At 47.1% G+C, this 23,173-nt stretch overlaps 1 protein-coding gene across 3 annotated transcripts; it reads right to left on the bottom strand.

Moving 5' to 3' along the window:
- Positions 1–247: 247 nt before the first annotated feature.
- On the bottom strand, positions 248–22,150 carry LOC119174267 (mitochondrial ribosomal protein L55). 3 transcript variants are annotated; one of them, XM_037425105.2, is made up of 4 exons: positions 21,132–21,290; positions 19,399–19,487; positions 16,138–16,318; positions 14,036–14,334 (listed from the first exon to the last, which is right to left on the bottom strand). In XM_037425105.2, exons 1-4 carry the CDS (start codon positions 21,132–21,134, stop codon positions 14,182–14,184), a joined length of 426 nt encoding a protein of 141 aa, XP_037281002.1. In that variant the 5' UTR covers positions 21,135–21,290; the 3' UTR covers positions 14,036–14,181. The 3 variants fall into 3 exon arrangements, with proteins under 3 accessions (XP_075739234.1, XP_037281002.1, XP_037281003.1); XM_075883119.1 differs by lacking the exons at positions 14,036–14,334; positions 16,138–16,318; positions 19,399–19,487 and adding exons at positions 248–759; positions 6,801–7,005 and having other exon boundaries at positions 21,132–22,150; XM_037425106.2 differs by lacking the exon at positions 19,399–19,487.
- Positions 22,151–23,173: the final 1,023 nt, after the last annotated feature.

Genomic DNA, 23,173 nt, shown 5'->3' on the forward strand with positions numbered 1-23,173 from the left:
GCATTGCGGTAGGTGCACGAAGACCAGAACAAGCCTCTGAAGTCATTGCGGAACATCTCAGAACATGACGTCACGCGATGGCGTCATCAAATGACACGGTCACTGGATCCAAGATGGGCGGATCGCGGAGACAGTGAGAAAACCAGATCAGATGCAGACATTCACATAGCCTCCGATCATGGAGGCTATGCAAAACCACGTTAGGTGCAGAAAGATAATTAGGAGCGGGGGAGGATCACTGAAAGGCTAAGAAAAAAAAAGAAGGCAGATTTCGCCTTAGACGAATGCGTAAGGCACACTGCGGGTTCAGCAGCAATAAGGTTGTGATTCGCATCAGCTTGCCTGCGTGTATTGGCGCACGCTCATTCCGGGAAAACGCTTGCTCCAGCCGCCACACACGTATTGGTGCAAGTCCCGACAAGGGTCCACGCCACGGTCTATGCTTGCGTTGAGCAGCGCGTTCAGCTGGATGCATTCGGTGGCATCGCAGCGCGCCATGTCGTGGATCGCGGACGCGGCAGTGCGAGCGGCCAGGGCGGCCGCCGCCTCCGCGCTCGAGCGCCTCCACAGTATCGTGAAGCTCGCCACCATAAGCACGAGCGAGACGCAAACGCCTACTTCACAGACAGTCAGCACAGACGTCTGCAGAAAGACCAACAGGCGTTTCCGCGAACCTGGCGGCTCGTCTACTGTCGCGGTCTTCTTTTTAGACGCAATGGAGCTGACCCGGCTGATCTTCAGATGCCGGAGCAGCCGGTCCTGCGAGGATAGATGATTGTGCGTTACGAATGTCGGTGCTATATACATCTGAAGACCTAGAAAAAAAACAGTTAACCTCGTGGGTCGGAGCGAAACGGTCAGCGAAAACAGTAAGCTAGAGACATGCATGCGTAGAGACACAGTGCTTGTTGGGGTTCAACGAGTGATTTCTGTTAAGACCTGGGCTGTAAAGCCCCGTGTCGCATTTACAGAAAACTATTATCATCCCGAATTACCTCTATTCTATATGGGATCTCGCGCCTCACAGCAACGCGTTGGAGGAAGGAATGTTAGGGGAGATATAGAAAGAAAAAATAAATAAAACAAACTAAAATTTCTTGAGGAGGCGGCAATCGATCTCGCGTGCCCACGGTCCAATGGCGGGTGTCGTCACTATTCGGTCAAATAGGCCCGCTTTATTAACAAGCATATAGGAACTTTTTTTTAGTAAACACCAAATGCAAGGCAAATTTTATTGAACATTAAGTCAGCAATACTCGTCTCTGTAAGCTGTTTCGTCAAAAACAACTATCTTTGTATATATGACTAACTTGCGCGGGTTTCCTCCTCAACTGAATAGGGTGCGCGCGTGCCACTCCTCCAGTCTGGCCGTAAAGGTGGCCACCTACTACTACTACTCCTAGATACATCGCGGACGCACGACCCACGGCTTAGGGAGCTTCGCCCCCAAAGTGTCGCCCGCATCTTTCCACGGAAGAACTTGAGTAAATGCGTCGCAGAATTGTGGGCGGATCGCATGAATGTTGCGAAATGGGGTTATCGTTTGGGAACCCTTGATTGTTAGTCTGTTTTTAATAATCTTGCATATTGTATGAAGGAAAAGCGTTGTCTTGAACGATCGGTGGGACGCTGATGTGCGATCCAGTGCCTACATGTATACGGTGTGGCCCTGCAGTGAACGGTTGTGCAGCTCGAGCAGTCTGTTTTTACCAGCAGACACTGCCTGCGTCGGCCTTGCGAGGCGAGAGAGAGGGAAGAGCTAACAGTTGGCACGAGACGCAAGCATGCGCCACGATACGCGAGGCACGAGCATGCGCAGTGAGCATGTGGACAATGCACGACGCGTGACATCGTGCGACTAAGAAATGCTCCGCATTTAAAATATTCCCCTGCATATGTATATGGTTTATTGACATCAAACGCTCGTTATTTCGGTCCTGTTTGGCCGCAATTCAGTTTATTCAGATGGTGCTCGGACTGCACGGTGGTGGTGGTAGTAGTAGTAGTAGTAGTAGTACAAAACTTTATTATATACATAATCCAGACAGGCTTGAACTCCATTGCTTCGAAGAATATACGGGGTGGAGAGCGAAGTCTGTCCGGCAGGGTGGTGCCCCTATTCCAGGGCCCCACTGGCGCGAGCCATCCGTTCAGCTCTTTGGATCAGTCGCAGCTGATCCACTAGGGCTGGGCTAGACAGCAGCGCCTCCCATTCCTCCCACGTGCCAGTGGTGTCGTGCTCTTCGTCGTGCTCTGCGCACTCCCACGTGATGTGAAAGAGTGTTGGGGTGGCTCCACACCACGGGCACATATCTCTGTACGCCGTGGGGTAGATCAGGTGAAGAGTGTGCAGATTTATGTAAGTGTTTGTATTTTAGGGGCGAAGCTCCTTAGGGCGTGGGCTGTGCGTCCCCTGTAGCCTGTATGTAGCCACCTCTAGTTTAGTTCTTGCAGTGTTCACTAGATGGCGGTACCGTCCCCTGTGTGTAGCCACCTCTAGTTTAGTTCTTGCAGTGTTCACTAGATGGTGGTACCGTCTCCTGTATGTAGCCACCTCTCGTTTAGTTCTTGTAGTGTTTACTAGATGGTGGTACTTGTAGCTGATGATGAAAAGATGCAAGATGTTATAAACTAGAAAGCGGTACTTGTAGTTGATGAAAGACGCGAGATCTTATAAAATAGGAATGATGTCACATATGGCGCGTGTCATTGGTTGAAGGCAATCGTTCGATTTAGTGCGGCGACGTACGCTAGGAGGAGCGATGTAATAAAATCGAGTGGGCAAAATGTACAGAGGATTCATGGTTTACCAGGTTTACCTCCGGAGCTTCGCCCACTCATCATCATTCACTTCGTGGATATGGCGGAATTTTTTTCTTAGCGCTGTTGCCTCCGCAGCGCTGAGCTTGCTGTGAGGACGTGGATACAGCTGCCTATTTTTTCTATAGTACTTTAAAATTGTTGCGAAGCAAGGGTCCACGGGTGTAGGGTCATCACTTGCATTGGCTTGACTAGCTCGGTGATTTGTGAAGCCTCGAGCCGCCTCATCCGCGCGCAGGTTCCCTGTCACACCCTCGTGCCCCGGTGCCCAAGTCCCATCCTGTCCCAACCAATATGCGGAGCGCTTGTGCTCCAATTTTGCCCTTTAGATAGTTTCTGCAAGCTTTTTGCGAATCTGAAAGAAACCGCCGCCGCCGCCCTGCCGCCGCCGCCGCCGCCGCTGCCGCCGCCGCCGCCGCCGCCGCTGCCGCCGCCGCTGCCGCTGCCGCTGCTGTTGCTGTGTCTTCTTGAGCTTCTTGTTCTTGTTCGTCTTGCTTTCTTCTTGCCGATTGCCTTTGGGGCTGAAGTGGTCTCGGGAATTTGATCTGGACCTTGATCTCGAGCGGGAACTGGATCGAGATCCGGAGCGTGATCCCGCGTTGGACCCCTCCGTTAAATCCATATCCTGCCTTTCGGTGCTGAACCACCGACGCTTCAGTATTCCTGGAGATCGTTGTCCATTTTCGTGTCTAAGCTGTTGTACCTGTTCTTTTCCCCGTTGGGGGACTTTCTTAAGCCTTTTAGTGCATTCTTTTGCCGCCGTTGGATGATCCCCGCCACATAGTGCACACTTGGGAACGCACTCGTGGTCGTTTGGAGGGTCTTTAAGCCTGCAGCCGCCACACACATTCACAGTGGGTGTTGGACAGACGTCCGTCCTGTGGCCTTGGCTTTTACACAGTTTACAGTATTGTCTTGTGGGTTGGTATGGTAGACATGGCATCTCACCACCAAAGTAATACACAAAACGCGGCACAATGGGTCCATCAAAGGTTATCATTGCCGTCTCAGATTTTCCCAACATGCGTGCTTGCACGATTGTGACGCCCTGTGTGCGTACTCTAAGGTTGTTAAGAAGTTCTTCCGGTGTTTCACGTTCCAGTCCGTGCACAACTCCCTTGAGAAACCCCTCGGGTGTAGAAATGTAGGTATTCACGAGATGTCTGGTGTTCTTGAGGTCGAGCGCCTTGATTTTCAAAATTTGCTCGGCGACGTTCTCGTGCGGAGTACTTGCAATTATAATGTTGGATTCATTCCGGAGGCGCAGCAGGAATTTGTCACCTTTGCCTATTTCCGCGTCTCCACATGCACGTGCAATCGCTCGTGCCACTTCATATGTTTTTAAGTCTCTCACCACGAGCCCTGGTTTGGGTCGTATAATAATTTTCATGTCTTTCTTGGGTAGAGGCGTCGCACGTGAGCGTCGGCGGCCTCTCATGGCACCCGACGCGTCGCGTCTACTCCCGTGCGCCCGCTCAGGCGTTCCGTAACTGCCACCCGCGTTCCTCTCGCTGTCTCTGAAGCTGCTGTCTGCCAGAGACGCTAAGTCATTAGTTGTTCCTTTCGTAAGATTTAGTGAAGTTTGCTGAAAATCACCAACTTGCCTGGGATCTTCCATGGCCCGCGCTTGCTTCCTTAGTCTCTTACGTTCGGGTAATGAAAGAGCAAGAAGCCACTGACCGTCTTTCGCCTCGTCGTCAGCTCCCTTTGATGCTTCATGGTGTTCGCTCGCGTCGCCGCTGGCTGACTCCACTTGTATCGCCTCGTCAGACGATGGGGAGTATTTGACAAAATCTTCTGCAGAGCCCAGTTCTGTGCTCAACTCTTGATCGTCCGTGTCCATGGCTTCCTTTGCCGTTACCTGGTCGTCGTCCGTTGGGTTATTGGCTGCTGCATTGGCACGCCCAGGAGAGTTGCTGGTAGTCGATGCACTGCTCCCCGGTCCGCCGCTAGTCCTAGCCTGGCGGCCGGGCATGCCAGGTCCTTGGTCACTTCAGAAGGGAAGAAATCGGTGTCGTTGTCCCGATAACTTGGTGTCAAAATGATCACGTCACACTTCCAGACACACTCTGCGTTTGCTTTAAAGAAGCCACGAAGTTTAACGCAAAAACAGGCAAAATTTTGAGGAGCCGAGACGAACGCGTCCGATCCGCTCGACGCCACCTAGCGTCTCCCCGGCGGTGGTGGTGAAAACTTATTTATTCAATTACAGGACATTTTACTGCGGAGAAGCTCTGAGTAGTCGGAGGTTCTTGGTTTGCAGGGGGGGGGGGGGGGAGACTTTAGTTCAGGGCTCCGCTTGCAGCAGCCGCCCTGCGGGCCCGGTCGATCAGATTCGGTTGATCTTGCAGGTTCTCACTGGCCAGCAGCTCCTTCCATCGCTCCGCTGTGTGATTTGTTATTGGTTTTAAGGCGGCAATGGCCTGACATTTCCATGTGACGTGGTACGACGCGCAAATTTGCGACGCAAAGGAGCGAGAACGGCGTTCGTGAACTAAAATGGACACCGACCTTCAACAAGGCGTGGTCTCCGTCAAAAATATTACGAAAAACGAGGAGGAGGCGATAAAAAATATAGCATATCCACGAATAGTACAATAACAATATCTGGGGTTTTACATCCCAAAAGCAACCACCAGATGATAATGAGAGACGCCGCAGTGGAAGCGGCTCGGGAAATTTAGACCACCTGGTGTCCTTTAACATGCCCTGACGTCACGCAGTACGCAAACTTGTGGCATACGCTATACTGTGAACTTGTCGCCAAGGTCGTCTCCATTCGGTTTAATGCACATTTGATTGTGCATTTGATTGTGCAGCTGTTTCTTCCCCCAACGTAATATTTACTTCAATGCTCAATGACAACGATCAACGCGGTATTGGTGAACGTGATAAACACTGCGGGGCATACTATTACACCATGCAAAGTCGTTTCCCGCTCGTCACGTGAATTATATAGCCACGGTTAGGCTTAACGGCCGCCGAGTGAGGAATTCATCCCAACGTCTTGACGTGTTAATTGTTTCATTCTTTCACGGCGGTTCATTCGTGGAGTGAATGTGAGCACCGCACGGCGGATGGTGGAGAGGAGGCCGGTGCACGGGAAGCAGTAGGGAGTTTTTTTTTTTTTTTTTGGGGGGGGGGGGGGGGATCGGCAGCGGGTGTTGACGGTCGTCTCCTGCGGTAGGCCCGTGTGGACTACACCACGGGTCATTTCTCGTGGATCTCTCGTGGTGAGTCAGCCGTCCGCGACGCCGTGTTCACAGTACGTACCTTGTTATGTATGTTGTGTGTGTTCTTTAACACTATTTGGAGTCGCTTGCTGGATTCCGTGCCGACCGGCTGTGCGCCCGCGCGCTTGCGATCTCCAGCGTCAGCGTAGCTCTGGCCGACTGCGCTCGCCCTACGTCACCTCCTGGCGCCGACGACCTTTGACGACAGTGTAGCTCTGACTTACTGGACTTGCTCTACGCCATCTACAGACGCCGACAAGAGCTCTCGCAAGTGTGCCCCGTCCTCGGACTCCAGTGACCGTGCTTCCATCTTTCCTATCTCTCCTATTCCCTCAGTTTGTTGTCGCTTCTTCTTCCTCTTTTCTACACCTTTACTCCTACCCTTTTTATCCCTCCTCACCCCCATCCCTTGTGAGCTACTGTGGCAGTGTCGCTCACTGAAGCAGACAATAACGGGGCTCACTTTTCTCTTCCTTTCTCTCTCTTAGGAATCACTCATTTAACTCTATTTAGCGTGTCACTAGTACTTTTCCGTCGATACTGCACATTTGTTCGGTTTGCCCGACCACGTCTGCGGTGTCCGTTCGTTCCGACAGTTCATTTCGAGACTCCCACACCATGAACTATATTTACTGAAAAAAATGCAAGCCCAAATCCACTTATTATATATAAGCAGAACTGCCGCAATTTTTCCCTAATATATGAGTGCTTACGGCAGTATTGCGTATAAGAAATCATAGCAATGACCTCGAAACTGGCCCCGCTGGTCTCGGCGGCAACTCCAGCTGCCGGATGCGTTGCGACGCCGCCCTTTCCGGTCATCACTTTGTCCAGCGAAGCCTGCGTGGGCGTGGTGTTCAGCGCCACGAGGTCCTGGTCCTTGGCGTATCCCAGCACAGAATCGTCTGAGCTGGCCGTCACCGGCGACGATGCCGCCGACTTCACGGCTCCTCTACAATAAAACAACGTACGCATTAGTCTCGCCGCCTGTCTGGCGGCGTATACGCAACGTATACGCCGCCATGATTGAGGTGTATGTACGTATTGATTCATTCATGCTATCTGCTGAAGCTATATACTGCATGAATTGACCATTTGTCTTAAAAATGCGCATCCTTAGTTTACAACTGCAGGCTTCAAGATACTCACTCTGAGCTCCGCACCATTTTTATTTATTTCTTGCCTTCGCTATATCCGCAAACATTCATCCACGCCTCTCTATCTCCGTCCAGCCTATATATCTATGCCTCAGATAATTAGAAACCATTGTGCTAACCGTACTTTGTTCCTGGCTAGTATCATCGGATGTATAAAGTTACATGGAAATGTGCGAGAATGGGGATCAAATGTTTGTCTATATCCTGACTTTATATATTTCTTATACCCCAACTTTTCGTCGTAAAGTGGCCCCGCGAAGTTGCTTTAGTTGTCATGCAAAAGCGGCAGTGCTGCCATGCCCAAATTCAGGCCAGTTTTTCTCTACGACCTCGTTTCAAATCTCACAAGTACCAAGGCACATTCTCGTGCGACATATTTAGCGCCCTTTGAAAGCCCGGTTAAAAGGCCATTGATGTGAGACATGTCTCCCTGAGAAATACGAATTGCGGTTCCAGGTCTGCTTCTTCCACTGAGATTTACGATTGCTTCCGAATGCGACGTCGAATAGGACATAAACGGTGCAACATTGCTGCCAATTGGCATGTGGTTCCGATTGTTGCAATGTCCACAAACACGGCAACCCAGTGACACCTTAAACATATACTACTTGAGCACAATAAAACTCATCAAACACTAACGCCCATTCACTCTTTCGCCAGACTGGTGGTCATATCTAACGCCTTTTTTTCGTGTTTATAATTATTCTGTTTGCCACTCCAAATCTGACGGTAACTAAACGTGTGTATCAGAAAGAAAAAAAAAACGTGGCAGACAACTTTATCGTTGTATTCCGACTGACTTGAGTACACGTTGCCGCTGTAGTACCCGATGGCTAAAAACTCGCCTGCAAGAGTTGCTCCCGGTAGTATTCGAATTAGTACGATATGGATGAATTCGGTTAAAAATTGCAGTCATCCGGCATCCTCATGCTCCATTACTGGATGCGATTATTGCAAAAATACCATTTTCAATGCTTACTTGTCCTTGCGAGGCTGTGCTGAGGAGTCTAACTTGGAGCCTCCGGAATCATGAGCCCCTCCGACCGCTGAACTCTTGCCGAAGGCGCTCGGTCGTGCTGGCGACGTGGGTTCTCCTCCGGGCGATTTATGCTCGCTTTTTGGCGATTTTGAAGCGTCACGCGTGGCTCCAGACCCTCCGCTTCTGCCGGCAGCACCCTGTTTAGAGCCGGTGCTTCGCGGTGACCTGGTACTCGAGCCTCGACTACGCGATTTCGACTCTTCCGCTTCGGGAGACTTGGAATGCAGGATCGCAGTGGCCGCACCAGCAGCCATATTCCGTGCGATACCATCAGCGCACGGTTCAACGCTATGGGGTAAGCGTGAAGAGGCGGAGACGTACGGCGTGGTTGGAGTATTTGACGTGCTGGGCGCAGTCACAAAGGGCGTCGTCGAGGGCAGCTGACTACCAGCCTGCGAGAACGTGCTGGGTGCGGTCACATAGGGCGTCGTCAAGGGCGTCTGTCTACCAGCCTGCAAGAACGTACTAGGTGCGGTCACATAGGGCGTTGTCAAGGGCGTCTGACTACCAGCCTGCGAGACCGACGCAATCGGCGTCATGTTACTTGCGCGAGTGTCTCGTGGGGTACTATTTCCGCGTGAATGCGAGCTATCCCTGTTGGTAGACTGTGGACTTCCTGCCTTGGCCGATGGCAATCTGGGGACTCCTGCCGGTCGCGTGGAACCTCGCGATGGGGTCAACGTTGTCGCAGTTTTGCTGCGAGATTCGCTGCTGTAGCCAGTGGACCTTGTCCCAGAAGCCCGAGAACTCTGACCCTTACTGGCCGGCGACTGGAACTCAGATAAATTCGTTCTTGGCGATACTTCACTCTTTGGCACCTTGGTTGTTCCGTGATCATCCTCGCGTAGCTCGGTGTCCCTGCTGGTAGACGGTGGGCTTCGTGCCTCGGTAGGTGGCAACCGGGGGGCTACTGCCGGTAGCGGGGATCCTCCAAGTAGAGTCGACGTCGGCGCAGCGTCTCCACCGCTCGCTTTGCTCTTGCGGCCCAGTGATTCTATCCCGGTAACCGATGACCTCTGCCGCTTACTCGCCGGTGACCGGGACACGGATGAAACCGTTCCCGACGACCCTTTTTTCGGTGATTTGGCTGCTTCATGACCGTCATCACGTCGCCCTGTGTCCCTGCTGGTGGACTTCGAACTTCCTACTTTGGTCAGTGGTGATCCGGAGGTTTGTGACCGTCGCGATGGTGCCGACGTTGTCGTAGTGGTTGCACTGCGTGCTTCACTCTTGCGGCTAGGCGACCTGCTTTGGGAGACCGACGAACTCTGCCCCTTTCTCGCCAGCGACCGGGAATCGGATAAAGTCGTTCCTGGCGATGCTTTTTTCTTCGGCGACTTGGTTGCTCCATGGACATCTTCACGTCGCCCTGTGACCCTGCTGGTTGACAGTAGGCTTCCTGCCTTGGCCGGTGGCGATCCGGGGGTTTCTGCCGGCCGCGAGGACCCTCGCGATGGGGTTGACGTTGTGGTAGTGGTTGCGCTGCAAGCTTCACTTTTGGAACCACGCGACCTTCTCTCAGAAACTAGCGAGCTCTGCCCCTTACCAGGCGCTAACTGGGACGAGGACCGAGTCACTCCTGGCGATCTGTTTCTCTCCTTCGGTGACTTGGTTGCACCCTTACCGGCCTCACACGGTCTGCTGCACTCGGGTGATTCGGGCGGAGCGCCTTTCTTGATACTTTCCGCCTTGTCTGTGGTCCCTGGTGACCCAGTCGGCACGTCTTGTGGTTCACTGGCAGCCATATCTGTCCCTCGTAGACGGTAGTGAGAACGTACTTTCACCGACACTTGCAGTCTTCTTCGTTGTCCTTTCTGTTCTATCACGCGCGGAGCGCGAGGAAACAGGCGATGATGATGCTATTGTGCCCTCTTATATAATTCGCCGCCACAGACGGGACTTCGAAGAAAATTGCTGATATGAGCTTTTGAATATGTATAGTAGTGATTTTTGATTATAAGGACAATAAACGTACAGACAAATAAAAGTGAGCAATATTTATTTGTACATTACGACCAGACAGCTAACCCTCAAGAGAAATTAGAATATTTAAGTTAAAGTGTATACCAAACGCGTCTTTGATTAGAAAAGCTACTGATGGCGGGTAGCAAATAAGGTTCATCCATCCATCCTTGCAGCCTTCAGCGCCTCGAAGGTAGTCTCAATGAAGTGCGTAACTTATATTAGAGTGAACTTTACAGGTGGTGATCGCGTCACTTTTATAAAACTGACGACAGCTGGGTTCCTCGTGAATCCCGCGAGAACGTGACCAAACTACTTAACTTCTCTTATTATGCTGAGACAATAATTACTTTCTCGTTTGGTGTCTCTTTTATGATTATCTGGGGTACCCGACGAGATGCGGTGATATTTAGATGAATATCATCCGAAATCAACGGGAAGGCTTGGGTAAGAACAAAATTGCGGAAAGCACTGTCACGAGCCTATAACTTGTCGATAAATTATTTATAAAGGTCCTAAATAATGAGATATTAATCAGTGTTACGACTTAGTAGCTTAATCGGTGTGGTCATTGTTAGAACGATCTCAATTAGTATGGTAGTGATTCATCATCAGCCTATAACTACGCCCACTGCAGGGCAAAGGCGTCTCTCATAGGTGTGTTTTGTTGGGCTAGTTGGTCAAACAAGGTAAAAGGCAAAAATAGCGCAAACTAGAAGAGACGGACGAATAAATAACAGACATGGAGCGCTCACCCTGTCTGTTGTTTCTTCGTCCATCTCTTTTAGTTTGCGCTGTTTTTACCTTTTACGCTCCCACTCTCATTTTCCGCCAGTGAACACGGTCTTGTGCCTTCTGCTGCCACCCTATAACTGCAATCTTCTTTATTTCATCTACCCACCTAAATTTCTGTCTCCCTGTCGTACGTTTGTCTTCTCTTAGAATCCAGTCAGTTACCCTTAGTGACCAGCGGCTCTCCTGCCTACGCGCTACGTGCCCGGTCCACGTCTATTTCTTCTTGATTTCAACTATAATATCGTTACCCCCGTTTGTTCCCTGGTCCACTCTGCTCTCTTCATGTCTCTTAAAGAGGCCCTGCAACCCTTTTATAGGTAGTCATGGAAGGGACACGCTAAAGGAGCTCATTGCCTCACGAATTCAACGCCGAAAAAGTAGTCGGTATTGCTGTCAATGATCGACGTCGTATTTGATGCCTCGTTGTAGCTGGTGATTGATTCACTCGTGCACCTTGCCATCCATGCATATGTTGACGCGGAGGCACTTCACATTTATAAGTTGGAGCGACTTCGCACACGAAACTATCACCACCTAATCAAAACCACCCGCAGGTGCCTCACCGCACGGTGGCGCATGGGCGTGAGCGGCCGACCAAAGGCAGCAGCGAGTAGCGAGGGTGCTTCCGCGCAATGAAACAGCCGTGAACACTTCGTGTGTGCGTTCGCAGGCACGCACGTCCCCAGCCACGTGACCTTGAGAGAAAGGACCAATAGCGCGCGAGCAGTCCTGAAGAAGCAGCCGGCTTCCTCCTCGCTCTCTTTCTTTTCTCTTTCGCGTGCGATGCGGCGCCAGCATTTCAAAATGCGCGTCCCGAGCTGCAGCAGACGATATGTCGTGTCAAGACTAACAGGCCCCCAGCAACACATTGCAGCAGAAAAAAACGAGGCCAAAGATCTTGTGTCTGTACCTCTCTAAGGTTGAGGCTTGTCTGTTGGCACGCGCCATAGCCGTTATGACCATGACGCTGACGATTACGGGCAACGACTGGCTTGTGCAGTATATGACATCTCGATACACTCTACGATGCATTTCGTGCAACTGGAAGCAACCGACAACCACAAAGGGATTGCAAATGAGTTCTGCGGAAACCCACAAGGTGGCGGAAGGGTTAAGAAAAAGAAAGAAGACAACCACCCGTTTGTTGCACAAAGCCACAAGGAAATCCATACGGATTTCTCATAAAGAAAGCCTCTTGGTTGCCGAAAAATTCGTACTGGTCAGGGGTTCGAGTCCGGGACCAACGCTTATCCCGGGTGGTCGCTCTGCCTATTGAGCTAACCAGGAAGCTAGCAATTGACAGTGCGAGGTCGCATTCATTGACAACTGGAAGCACACAGAGACAAGTATTGCAAATGAGTTCTGCGGAAAGCCGCAAGGTGGCGGAAGGGTTAAGAAAGGGAAAGAAAGGGAAATCCGTATGAATTTCCTTGTGGCTTTGTGCTACAAACGGGTGGTTGTCTTCACCTTTGTTAACCACAAAGGGAACATGCTGCTGGACTTTGCCAACTTCTTCCTATATCCAATACCACAAACCAGTAATAATGAAGGCAAAATGAAATTCACCATTCTATGCAACATACCCTTCATGACCAATAAACTTTGTATATACCTACAAACCGCTTTGCCACTCATTTGCATGCGTGAGTGGTCAATGTAACCGGTGATTTCCGGTAACACCACATGATCGCACAGCAACACTTTTTTTAGCATGGTCAGAGAACGCTGCCGCTTGGTAGTCGAATCTCCCGAGAACATGTGTGCCAAATATTGTAGTGCAGCATGCCGTCTGGGCTTCACCATGAAATCTCAAAATCAGCTAAAAAGCTAATTTCGGCTGACTTTGAGAATTTCACCAGGACACTCTGCATCCCGGGAAAAACCAAAGCAGGACAAAGCCGTCAAAAATTGAACCTCTTTTTGGAGCAAAGTCAAAGAAGGCATGGTTAACCAATGGTCAGATTTCTTGCTAATAAAATACCCATCAATCACTTCCCTGTGTGTCTTGTTACTTGGTAGCTTGGCAGTATGCACAAATACAAAGGTATAGTACAAAGGTACACACAAATACCAAGGTAACCTTGCGGTAAAATCGACTTTTCTTCTTTAAGATTAGACTACGAACACATAATTAGAAAAATTGGGGGGGTAATTGCAAGAAGGAATAATCTCAGAATGACTGACGGTGTAGAAGTGGTGCTAGAAGGAGGGGTGAAAGCAATACATGGAAAGATAGCAGGGGCGTAGCCACAAACTTGCTTCAGGGGTGGGGAGGTCCACCATACATTATGCATGTTCTTGCGCCCGTGTATGAGTGCGTGTAAATATTCACACGCAAAATTTCAACTTTATAGAGGCTGTACTTTTCCATGCCCTAAATAATGCAGTTAACTATCCTGTAAAAAAATTTTTTAGCGAGAAAGGTGTTAACATACACAGGAAAACACATCTCATTCGATGATTGCGAACACTGACATTGGCATTTACAATGCCAGAGCAATTAATAGGGCAACCAGAAGCGAACAAAGGGTTGCTTTTCACTACTTCAAAGTACAGTTGAACTCCTTTATAAGAGACATGCTCTGGGCAAAACTTCTTGTCTTTTATATGAGATGTCTCCTATAAGCAGGGCACCTGGTGTGCATTTTCTGATCAACACATATTTTACTGTAGGCTTGCTGGTGTCTCTTATACCTATTCATCTCTTATATCAGGGCCTCTTATAACTGGTTCAACTGTAATGTGAGTTGCAACATAAAACGTGCAGGAGTCAAAAAATATGAGTTAGTAGTCAAGACAAATTAATTACACACATTTTTAAATATACCATACCCCTATCAACAATAACACAAGTGAGAAGACTTACTAAAACAAGACAGTTTGGACTGCCACAGGAAGAGTGACAGTGTGAGTCCTTGGGTACCAATGTCTCATACAGACATGTCCAAAGCACAAGACCAATTGAGTGATTATTGACAACAGCTGTCATATATCTTTATGCACAACACCATGAGCAAACACCAAAGGGGTTGACAATGGTAAACATCTTTAATGCCACTCGCACTCAAGAACATGGAGTTCGGTGTTGCCAGACCAGTCTACAGTGTCATAGATAACATCTCGATGCAAGCGGCTTTCTTTTTTTAACGCAAATCTAGCATAGACAAAGAACTAGCTACTTCTTTTTCTTCTTGATGAATTTGAGATATCGCTGGCTATCGAAATTGTCCTCTAATTCTTCCTGTATGACGACTACCTCTGGAGGTTTCCTCTTGACAAGCACGAGCTGCTGCTCCTCTGGTGTCAACTCTTCGAACTTCAATGGCAGCTGCCCCCAAAAAGAACGAAAGTGATTGCAGCGCTCAATTGTACAATGTTCGGCAAAATAATAAGAGTTGACATGGTACATGCCTCAATGCTTGTATGTGCAATAGTCAATTGTGGAATGTTCGGCAAAATGATTAGAGTTCACATAGTACTTTGTCTCATTGCTTGTATGTACGATAGTCAGCAATTCGAATGAAATAATTGGGTGGACAGTAAGTGAAAGCTTTTGTGCCAGTGGTATTATGATGCTGAAGCAAAGCAAAAGCCTTGCTTCAGCACCATAATTCCTGACTAATAAGCTGTCATCTAGCACTCACTTGCGATATAAAAAAGCACAGGCCACCACAAGAGCCAGCTATTGCATGTCAATTGCCGAGTACAGTAGTACGTATATGGAAATACAGGTGAGCTAAATACAGGTGAGCTAAATACAGGTGTAGCCCATTGGAAACATGATACTCTAAATTCCTGTTGAAATTATTTTAGTGGCCTGAATGACAAATCTCAGTAACATAATACCATCAAGTAAAATAGCAAGTAAGTAAAACCTGAGGCTAACTACCTGTCATAAAAACAAAGTCAGAAAAGTTTTTAGCTTGTTTTAGTAAGTGTGATTCTATTAATAAGCAGCACTAGCTTTGTTTACTTATTTGCTGTTCCTTTGCCATACTATCAGAAAGTAGTAGTATGGTTCACAACCATGCATTACTGAAGCTCACAATGGCTGCACAACAAATATTTGGTGTACTAGGATTCAGTACCACCAGTGCTCTATAAGGATCTTGCTTCAATGTAAATTTTTTATCAGGGATCATACAGGAAAAATATCCTCTTTGAGACTTACTACTATCTCAAAAGCGACTAGAGCCGTTGATTGCTGAATAAGATATTAGCAATTACAAGAGCGATGGAGGCGAAGTATGCAATAATTACATACTGCAAGTTCTAACATGCAACATGCAAAAGAACAGTAAATGTTAGGAAAAACATGAGAAGATTGAAAGACAACAGAACAGGACAAAGAACAAACAATAGTATAGCCGACATTTTAGTTTACATGAAGAGAAAAAATAACTATCTGAGCTGACTCCCAATGTGTAGGACAAACAAATTGTGGTTATGGAGACGAAGTATGCAATGATTACATACTGCAAGTTCTAACATGCAACATGCAAAGAACAGTAAATGTTAGGAAAAACATGGGAAGATTAGAAGACAACAGAATAGGATAAAGAACAAACAATAGTATAGCCGACATTTTAGTTTACATGAAGAGAAAAAAGAACTATCTGAGCTGACTCCCAATGTGTAGGACAAACAAATTGTGGTTGGTTAATGCAATGGAATGGATACTAAAGTCCGTATTCACCAACCAACCTTATTTTTCATTTTGATTATCGTTCTTGGGCACTGAATGCATTGTATGCGCATAAAAATAGTAAGCAGGGCAAAAGATAACCGATGTTGATTTGTCAATGTTGTTTTCACACTTGTTCATAAAGTACATTAAAAAATAGAAATAATAAGAAAATTGAGCCAAAAGAATAAGGTTGCAATGTATACAAGCCTAAGGAATGGTAAATGAAGCCGAGAATGGCACTGATAATATCATCACCAGGATCAAATGAAGTAAGCTCACAGGTGGTAGGGTAAATTGATGATCAACGGGAGAGGCCTTCATCGTGAGGTAGGTATAAACAGGCTTATAGGTACGATCATGATGAGAGAAGTGGAGTAAAAAGCTGTGCAATGCACGAGATTCCAGCCATGCTAGACCATATGGAAAGAGAGTGTGTGGATTTACCTTTATGAGGCTGCGTGGTTCGTGGTAGCGCACAGTGATAGTTGAACCATCTGGCTGCACAAGCACTGTCGGGTATTGTCGCACATAAGTTGCCCGTTTCACACGGCTAATGAATGACATGTTGCTGGCCTCACGAACACCAACACGAACAGGCACGGCTGCCAGTGATGCCCTGCATAAGCTACAAAAGAAAGGATTGGTACTCACTTTTCTTAATGAGGTTTCATTGAAATGTCTATCATGTCTACCCTCAAGCAAAACTGGTACAACTACGAAATCATTTTTATAAAGAAAGGAGACCCAAAATGCTCAACAATGCCATATTATAAAATTTGTGAGCACACAGTTCATTATACAGAAACACTTAGTGGATATTGATCCACCACAAATTCTTAAGAGTGCGTGAGAAAATGGGAAAAAGAACCGAACAAAGAGAGGCAAAAGTGCACTCTTTGTGTCTGTTTCATTTCTCTTGCTACCGTTTCATGCACTCTTGACATTTTGAAATATATCCATACCAAGCATTATCTATTTCAATCTGGATATGGTGATTATGAATTATGTGGATGTTTATGACAGTATTGAGGCAGAAATCACTAAAACAATTGGGGAAAACATGCTGTATTTTACCTGCCCTATTCGAATTACATTTATGCTCATGTGCGAAATTGATATAAAAAAAGCTTTAAAAATGGAAACAAATTTTGATTTCTTTCATCCTGCAGAGACTATCATATGAGAAAGCTAATTTCACCAAGCATCAACTCCTCACTCGCAAACCTTAGGAATGAATATCATCTTATAATGCAAATAAAAAATATGCAATGCTGGGAAAGTTGGTAACTCATTTTAACGCGGAGGTGCTAAAAAAAATGGGAACATCAAAAAAGGGATACAAAACATGGTGCAAGCTATCAGCCAAAACGTATTGTAACAAGACACACACATATATATATTCAATTAGACGAACATGTTTTAAAAAAAAGAACCATGAGCAGACAAAGATCAGCTTAATAACACCCTTCCAAAAGAAGCTAACTTAACGGCAAGTAATGTGACCAAAGGTTTTGAGACACATGCATCAGCTGCTTTTAATGCAAAAGAACAATGCTCAAAATAGCTACCATATTTAGTTTACACAAGGTTGACCATGAATATAGGCTGACCCTTTTATATTATGCCTCTATGAGAAATAAGAAAGAAGTATTCAAATATAAACAATGTTTTTATGCTCATGGGCACTGCTATCTTGGGCTGAGAAGTAATCATTGTACCGCTTTTGCATGTCGTAATCTGAAATGGTCGTGGGAGTCCCGAAACACTGAATGTACCACCCCAAGTGTTGCTGTGCCTTGGAGTTCACCACAGCACTGTTAGTTTGGATCAGGTACAAGACTGCAATATGACCAGTCCAAGATGGTGGCGCCTGAGCACGTATGTGAAATGGTACATAAAACGATGCGTATTTTTCGAGAAACGGAAATATCGAAACATGACAAAAAGCTAATAATAAGCACAGCTCCTTTTTTAAATTTACACACAGAAAAAATTGAGAGGATGCTTGAACTTCCCCTCAAAGAACAGAATGTAATAGGATAATCGAGCCCACTGCACACGCGTTCCCACTACAAGTGCATAGGGCAACATGTGCATCTGCCAGCTGCACTCTATGTTGAAATTGCTGCTGATAATGATGATGTCTCTTCGCAGGAAAGTGTCTCGGCTGTGTATATTCCATAAAATTTACTTCACCAATCCGTTACTCAGAAGCAGATTATTGGCCCAACCAACTTACGTTTCCACTCGCATTGATCATCGCCATAAAGTAGGACTTCCTTTAGCGCACACCAAGTGTTTTCATAATTCATTTGTGCCAAAAACATCTGTATGCTGGAATCATCTTCCTTGTGATATTGTTGGTATAAAAGATGCTGCTTTATTTAAAATTGCCGTCACTAATTTTATTTGTACGTAGCCTCAGTTCAACCCTGTAGCAAGCGACGATTGCAATTTTTCTGTTGTTGTATTTTGCTTTGTATGCTGTACATGTATGTATGTACCCACTCCCCTCTGTAATGCCCTCGGGCCTTGAGGGTAACTGAATAAATAAATAAATAAATTACGCCTGTGCACTTGGTAAAATGCGGGCCTATAAACCAACCACTTATCGCGCAATGCATGTTTCGACACCTGAAGCGATTCTAGGTTTCTCATATGCAATATTACATGCATCAGGTACATGACCTAGATATAGTTTTTTTCTTCTTCTCTTACAATTTAAAGCACGGGCTTGGCTCGTGGTTGAACACATATTTGCCATGCAGTAGTCCTGGCTTCGATTCTCACTAAAGCCGAAGATTTTCATTATTTATTTAAATGCATGTATCTTGAAGCTTCGTTCGGGTCCCTATAAAGGCGCCGAAAAACAAAAAGCCAAACTATGAAAAGGCCGAATGCCAAAACAACGAAAAATTGAAATGCCGAAAAAGTGAAATGCCAAAACAAAAAGTCGAAAAATCAAAACACCGAACAGCCAGAACGCCGAAACAACGCGCAGGAAATTTTATTCAACCATGTGAAAAATAAATGACATGCTTTTTAAATTGTGACTACTACTTGTTCATTTTCTGCCGTGTCACTGTCCCCTGATCTAGCTCTTTAAGACCTTGGTGAACTTTTTGTGTGGTAGCGGCCTACTGAATAGGCTATAGCACCCCCGCCCACTTTTTTTCTTTTTCATGCGTCTATTTTGCTCTTCGCTTTCTTTCTCATCTTTCTTCCCCTTTCCCTAAATGCAGGGTAGCAAACCGGGTGCACCAATTTCTGGTTAACCTACTTGGCTTTCCCTCATATTATTCTCAATCTGCAAATGTACCAGCATCAGAATATTAAACCGATGTCAAATTTCGCATTTTTGACCGGTTGCGAAGCTAGGCATATTAATAACAGGGCAGCTCTTATGGGTCAGCGGGGAAAAAAAACAGTGGTGTCCAGCGTTCGGAGCACAAAAGCAGCAGCAATGTGAGATAATTGTCATTTGACAGAAACTGGAAGAAGACACTGTTGAAGTGTGCTCCCAGAAGAGAAAAGCAAAACTTTGATGCAAAATTATTATGTGTAGATTTATGCTTTAAAGAAGTATACATTCTAGACACTACTGGAGGTGCAAAAGGCTAGGCAAGTATGATGCTTGAATGATTACCGACATTCATGGATAAAGTACTTGTGAAGTCATCCAGAAAAAAAGGGGTCTACACTAACCATGCTCCGGATGTCTCTAGAACGATGGTCTTCGCACTCAAGAGTGGATCAAAGTTCTGGCAGTGGCCTCGGGCGAGGCACCTGTGAAGCTTGTGCAGCAAGTCACGGAATATGTTCTAGCGTCTTCAAGGCAACATCTTCAGAGTGCCTTGCGCCAGATTGTGAGAAGGAAAAGAAAAGCGGACTGCCCACATGAGCCATGCAGGAGCTCGGCCTCGAGGGCGGGTCCCGAACAACCTAGATGGCCCTGAGTTTTGAATGACTGAACCATGTTCGAAGAGAACATGGCAGTTGGAAATGAGTGCGAAAGCGCATGCATATCATACAAAGCCGGTGGAACCTTTATCTTGCGATTATACATTATGTTCCAGTATAGCTAGGTGATGCTGGCAATTTGATGCTTCGGTGTTTTATTTTTTAGCATTTAAAATTTTTGACTTCCTATAATTTTGGCATTTTGATTTTTCAGTGTTTTAAATTTAGGCATTCAGATAGCTCGGCCTTTTGATTTTCGACATTTCGAATGCCACCCGGTTCGCTCACGGTGTCACTGATTTTTCGCTCTGAAAATTTTGCTTTGAGAGAAAAGTGGATGAAACTGGCAGGGACCGAGGTTCGGCCCCTGTCGGTGGCAAATTATATTTTCGTCCACTCTTCTTTCTTCACATTTACATTACAATTGTTTCTACTAACATCCCCCATACTTTATTATTATAGCTTCTGTGTAGAACTGTGTATAACTTACACCAACATTTCAGCGCCGCCTTGTTAAGTTGTTCCCGAGTGGTTGAAGTACACAACCTTAATAACTATTGACTAGTACGGAATTTAAACGAAAATGTTATAACGAGCCTCAGGACGTGCACAACCAAGAAAGAAAGCAGTACGATTTGCAGCGAGACGTGGCGAGTGGATAATGCATACGACTAAAAAAAAAAACGTGGAAAAGAATGCCTGTATTACACTCTTTCATATCTCCTTGATGGCTATGCTGTCATTAATTTTGATTTTTCTGGTTTGCGCGAATAACTTCCCACTGTATTTAAATAACGTGTATTGAGGTTATTTATAGGCAAATATTGCTGCGTCGTGTGTGTGTTTTTTAATAATTACCCCAGTATTTCAATAGGTACAAGCTCCGCTACTGTTTCCCTGCTAACATTCGGTTTCTGAACTTTCAAGATGCTCTTGGACAGCTTTTACTGACAGCTTCATTATCTGTATTGTAAAATGTTAAGATCAAATTAAGCTGAATAGAAAAACGATGAGAAAGTATACCAGTCGCGGTCGAGGTACTTGATCCCAATCGGAGCTCACTCGAAAGTGCTCTGTGGAGTGCTTCCGCAAAACGCACCGCTAGCGATAATAAAATTCGATGCCCTAGAAAGCGCACGTAAAAAACGGCACCAGAATGACCTGTAGCAACTACGTCAGCAATGTTACCGAGCTGAATATGTCGTGAATGCTAACGAACACAATTCCCAACGAAGCCTCAACACGGAGCGTAAATACTTCCGCGCACGTTAGCATTTGACGTTGGTGACCATCTAACAGTGCCGAAAAGCAGGCGCAAGGCAGTAATAACTTCTAGCAACGACTGATTATAAGTTTTTTGTCACAATAGCGTGTTATATGAACGCCGGGACGAAAGAGAAACTCGAAAAACATCAGTCAAGAGTGGTTTGAAGCGGTAGCACGCGCTCAGCGAAAGCATTTTTCAGCCACTGCCTTACCATAGCATGGTTCCAAATGTAGAGTGACGAATGACGCGAAGATGGGTTGTTTTAACGGCTCGCAGAGGGTAATTCAGGCAGGCGCGAAGCCACCAACATCGCTTTGATCGAGAACACACTAACCACACCGCACAGTGCACACACACAGACGAAAGCTTCAGACGGATGTGGTGACCGCTGCGTGTTCCGCTTGAGTCAATGATGATGATGATGCACGAACTATGAGAACCAGAACCGAAACTAATACCTGGCAAGCAAACTTCTCAAGCAACGAAAGTGGCGTGTGCTAGACGTGTGCTAGAGTAGACCTTCTAATAGAATAGAAAGGAGGAGCGTAGCCTCGAAACGATGCCTTTTACAGGAAAGCTGTGTATGGCTAGGAGAAACAAAAAACCGTCCGACAATGGGGTCACGAGCCGTCTCAATTGGCTGATTGGCTAATTCGCGCTCTCTCACGTTTACAGTGACGGCACCCCTCTAGAGTTGTCCGCGGCATACCCATGTACTAGAATAGACAGCTTTTCCTTCCTCAATGATAGAATATGATAGTCCCCATGTGGAACATTTAAGGGGAAACTGGTGCGCGCGTGCTCGGCGCCTTATCACGTCTGCGACGGAATGGACGACGTCAATCGCAACACAGCCAAAGCAGGGCACCATGGAGGAATGAAAAAACAAGAGAGGCCCTGACGTCACTCGTTGTGAAGCCGTGGTGAAGCCGGACTTCGGCCATATTTACTGGGCAAATTCTCATCTCTTGTTTACATCCGAATGTAAAGCAGAAGGCGCGACTCTCTCCCCTGCTCGGAAAGCGCGTGCGCTGCGCAGCGCGCGTGTCGTGATGATCCGAAACTAATGGAACGGGGCTCAACACTGGGCCAGCGCGACACCTTCGGCGAAATCATTTCGTCCGAGTATTAACAGCGAGTAACGGCTCGCCGACAACGAAGCATGTGAGAACGCGTGCTAGATGCATTGACAACGGCGAGTGTTTTCTCGATTAATTCAGCAACTGTGCAGACAACACGATTATGTCGTGCGCCTTCTTCTACGGTTGCATTTCGACACGAGGCCGACGCAGCGCCCGGCCACTGTGCCCGTGTTCCGCGTGAAACTCACCGGCGTCAGCATTCTGCGACCGTGGTGACTTTGAGCACGGTGCAAGTGACACTTTAATGCGGTTGCTCTAACATTGAGATTACAATGCTGGGGGCGAGTATAACAAGCGGTACACAAAAGGTCTTTTATTACGCACATGCAAGTTGTTACTGTACACATTCCCAACACGAAACTACGTATATGTGCACATGGTCCGCGTCTTGCTGGGCACAACAGTTTCGTCCGTTGCCACAAGCAGCTGGGAGCATGCAGTGCCCAACCATCACTGACCTTCAAGATGTTCGTCTTCGTTCCACTTCGCGATGGTGCCCAGCGCAATTTCTCTGAACACTTCAAATGCTGCATCTGCGTCATCCGCCGCACGACACATGGATATGCGCTCGTTCTACGCACGTACTGTTCAAACCCCGTGGTGGACGAAAGGTTTTGTAAGCGTTGCTAAGAGTATAGTAACTGCCAGGAGAAGCTGCGTAACCAATAACGCGGCGCAGAGCACGGATATTGTCCGCGGCGGCTCAGCACGAGACTTGCGGAGGCGCACATGCTGCTGCCAGCCGCGGCCGCTCACTGCTAGATCAGCTACACTGCGCAGCACGTAACAATAGCAACGCCATCACTGTGTCCAGTGAATGTGGCCGCCATGGTGTAATTTCCTTCACACTGGGGTGGCTACCACCCTATCCACACTTTTCACGTAGCGCGCCGGCTGGGCATGCCCTCTCCTATCTTTCCTTCCTCCGCGGCGGGCACACTTATTAGGCACGACGCTCACTGATTGATGGAGGCCAGTGACGACTTAGAAGCGTGGCGGTTTGAGCTAGTTGGTTTGGCATGACGATTGGCATAGGTGACGGCGTTTGAGAGAAATATACCGAGAAAATACAGTTTGCATATAATGGGAAGGAATAAGTAACAACGACAGC

The sequence above is a fragment of the Rhipicephalus microplus genome, unplaced genomic scaffold, assembly GCF_043290135.1.
Source record: "Rhipicephalus microplus isolate Deutch F79 unplaced genomic scaffold, USDA_Rmic scaffold_15, whole genome shotgun sequence".
NCBI classification, from domain to species: Eukaryota; Metazoa; Arthropoda; class Arachnida; order Ixodida; family Ixodidae; genus Rhipicephalus; species Rhipicephalus microplus.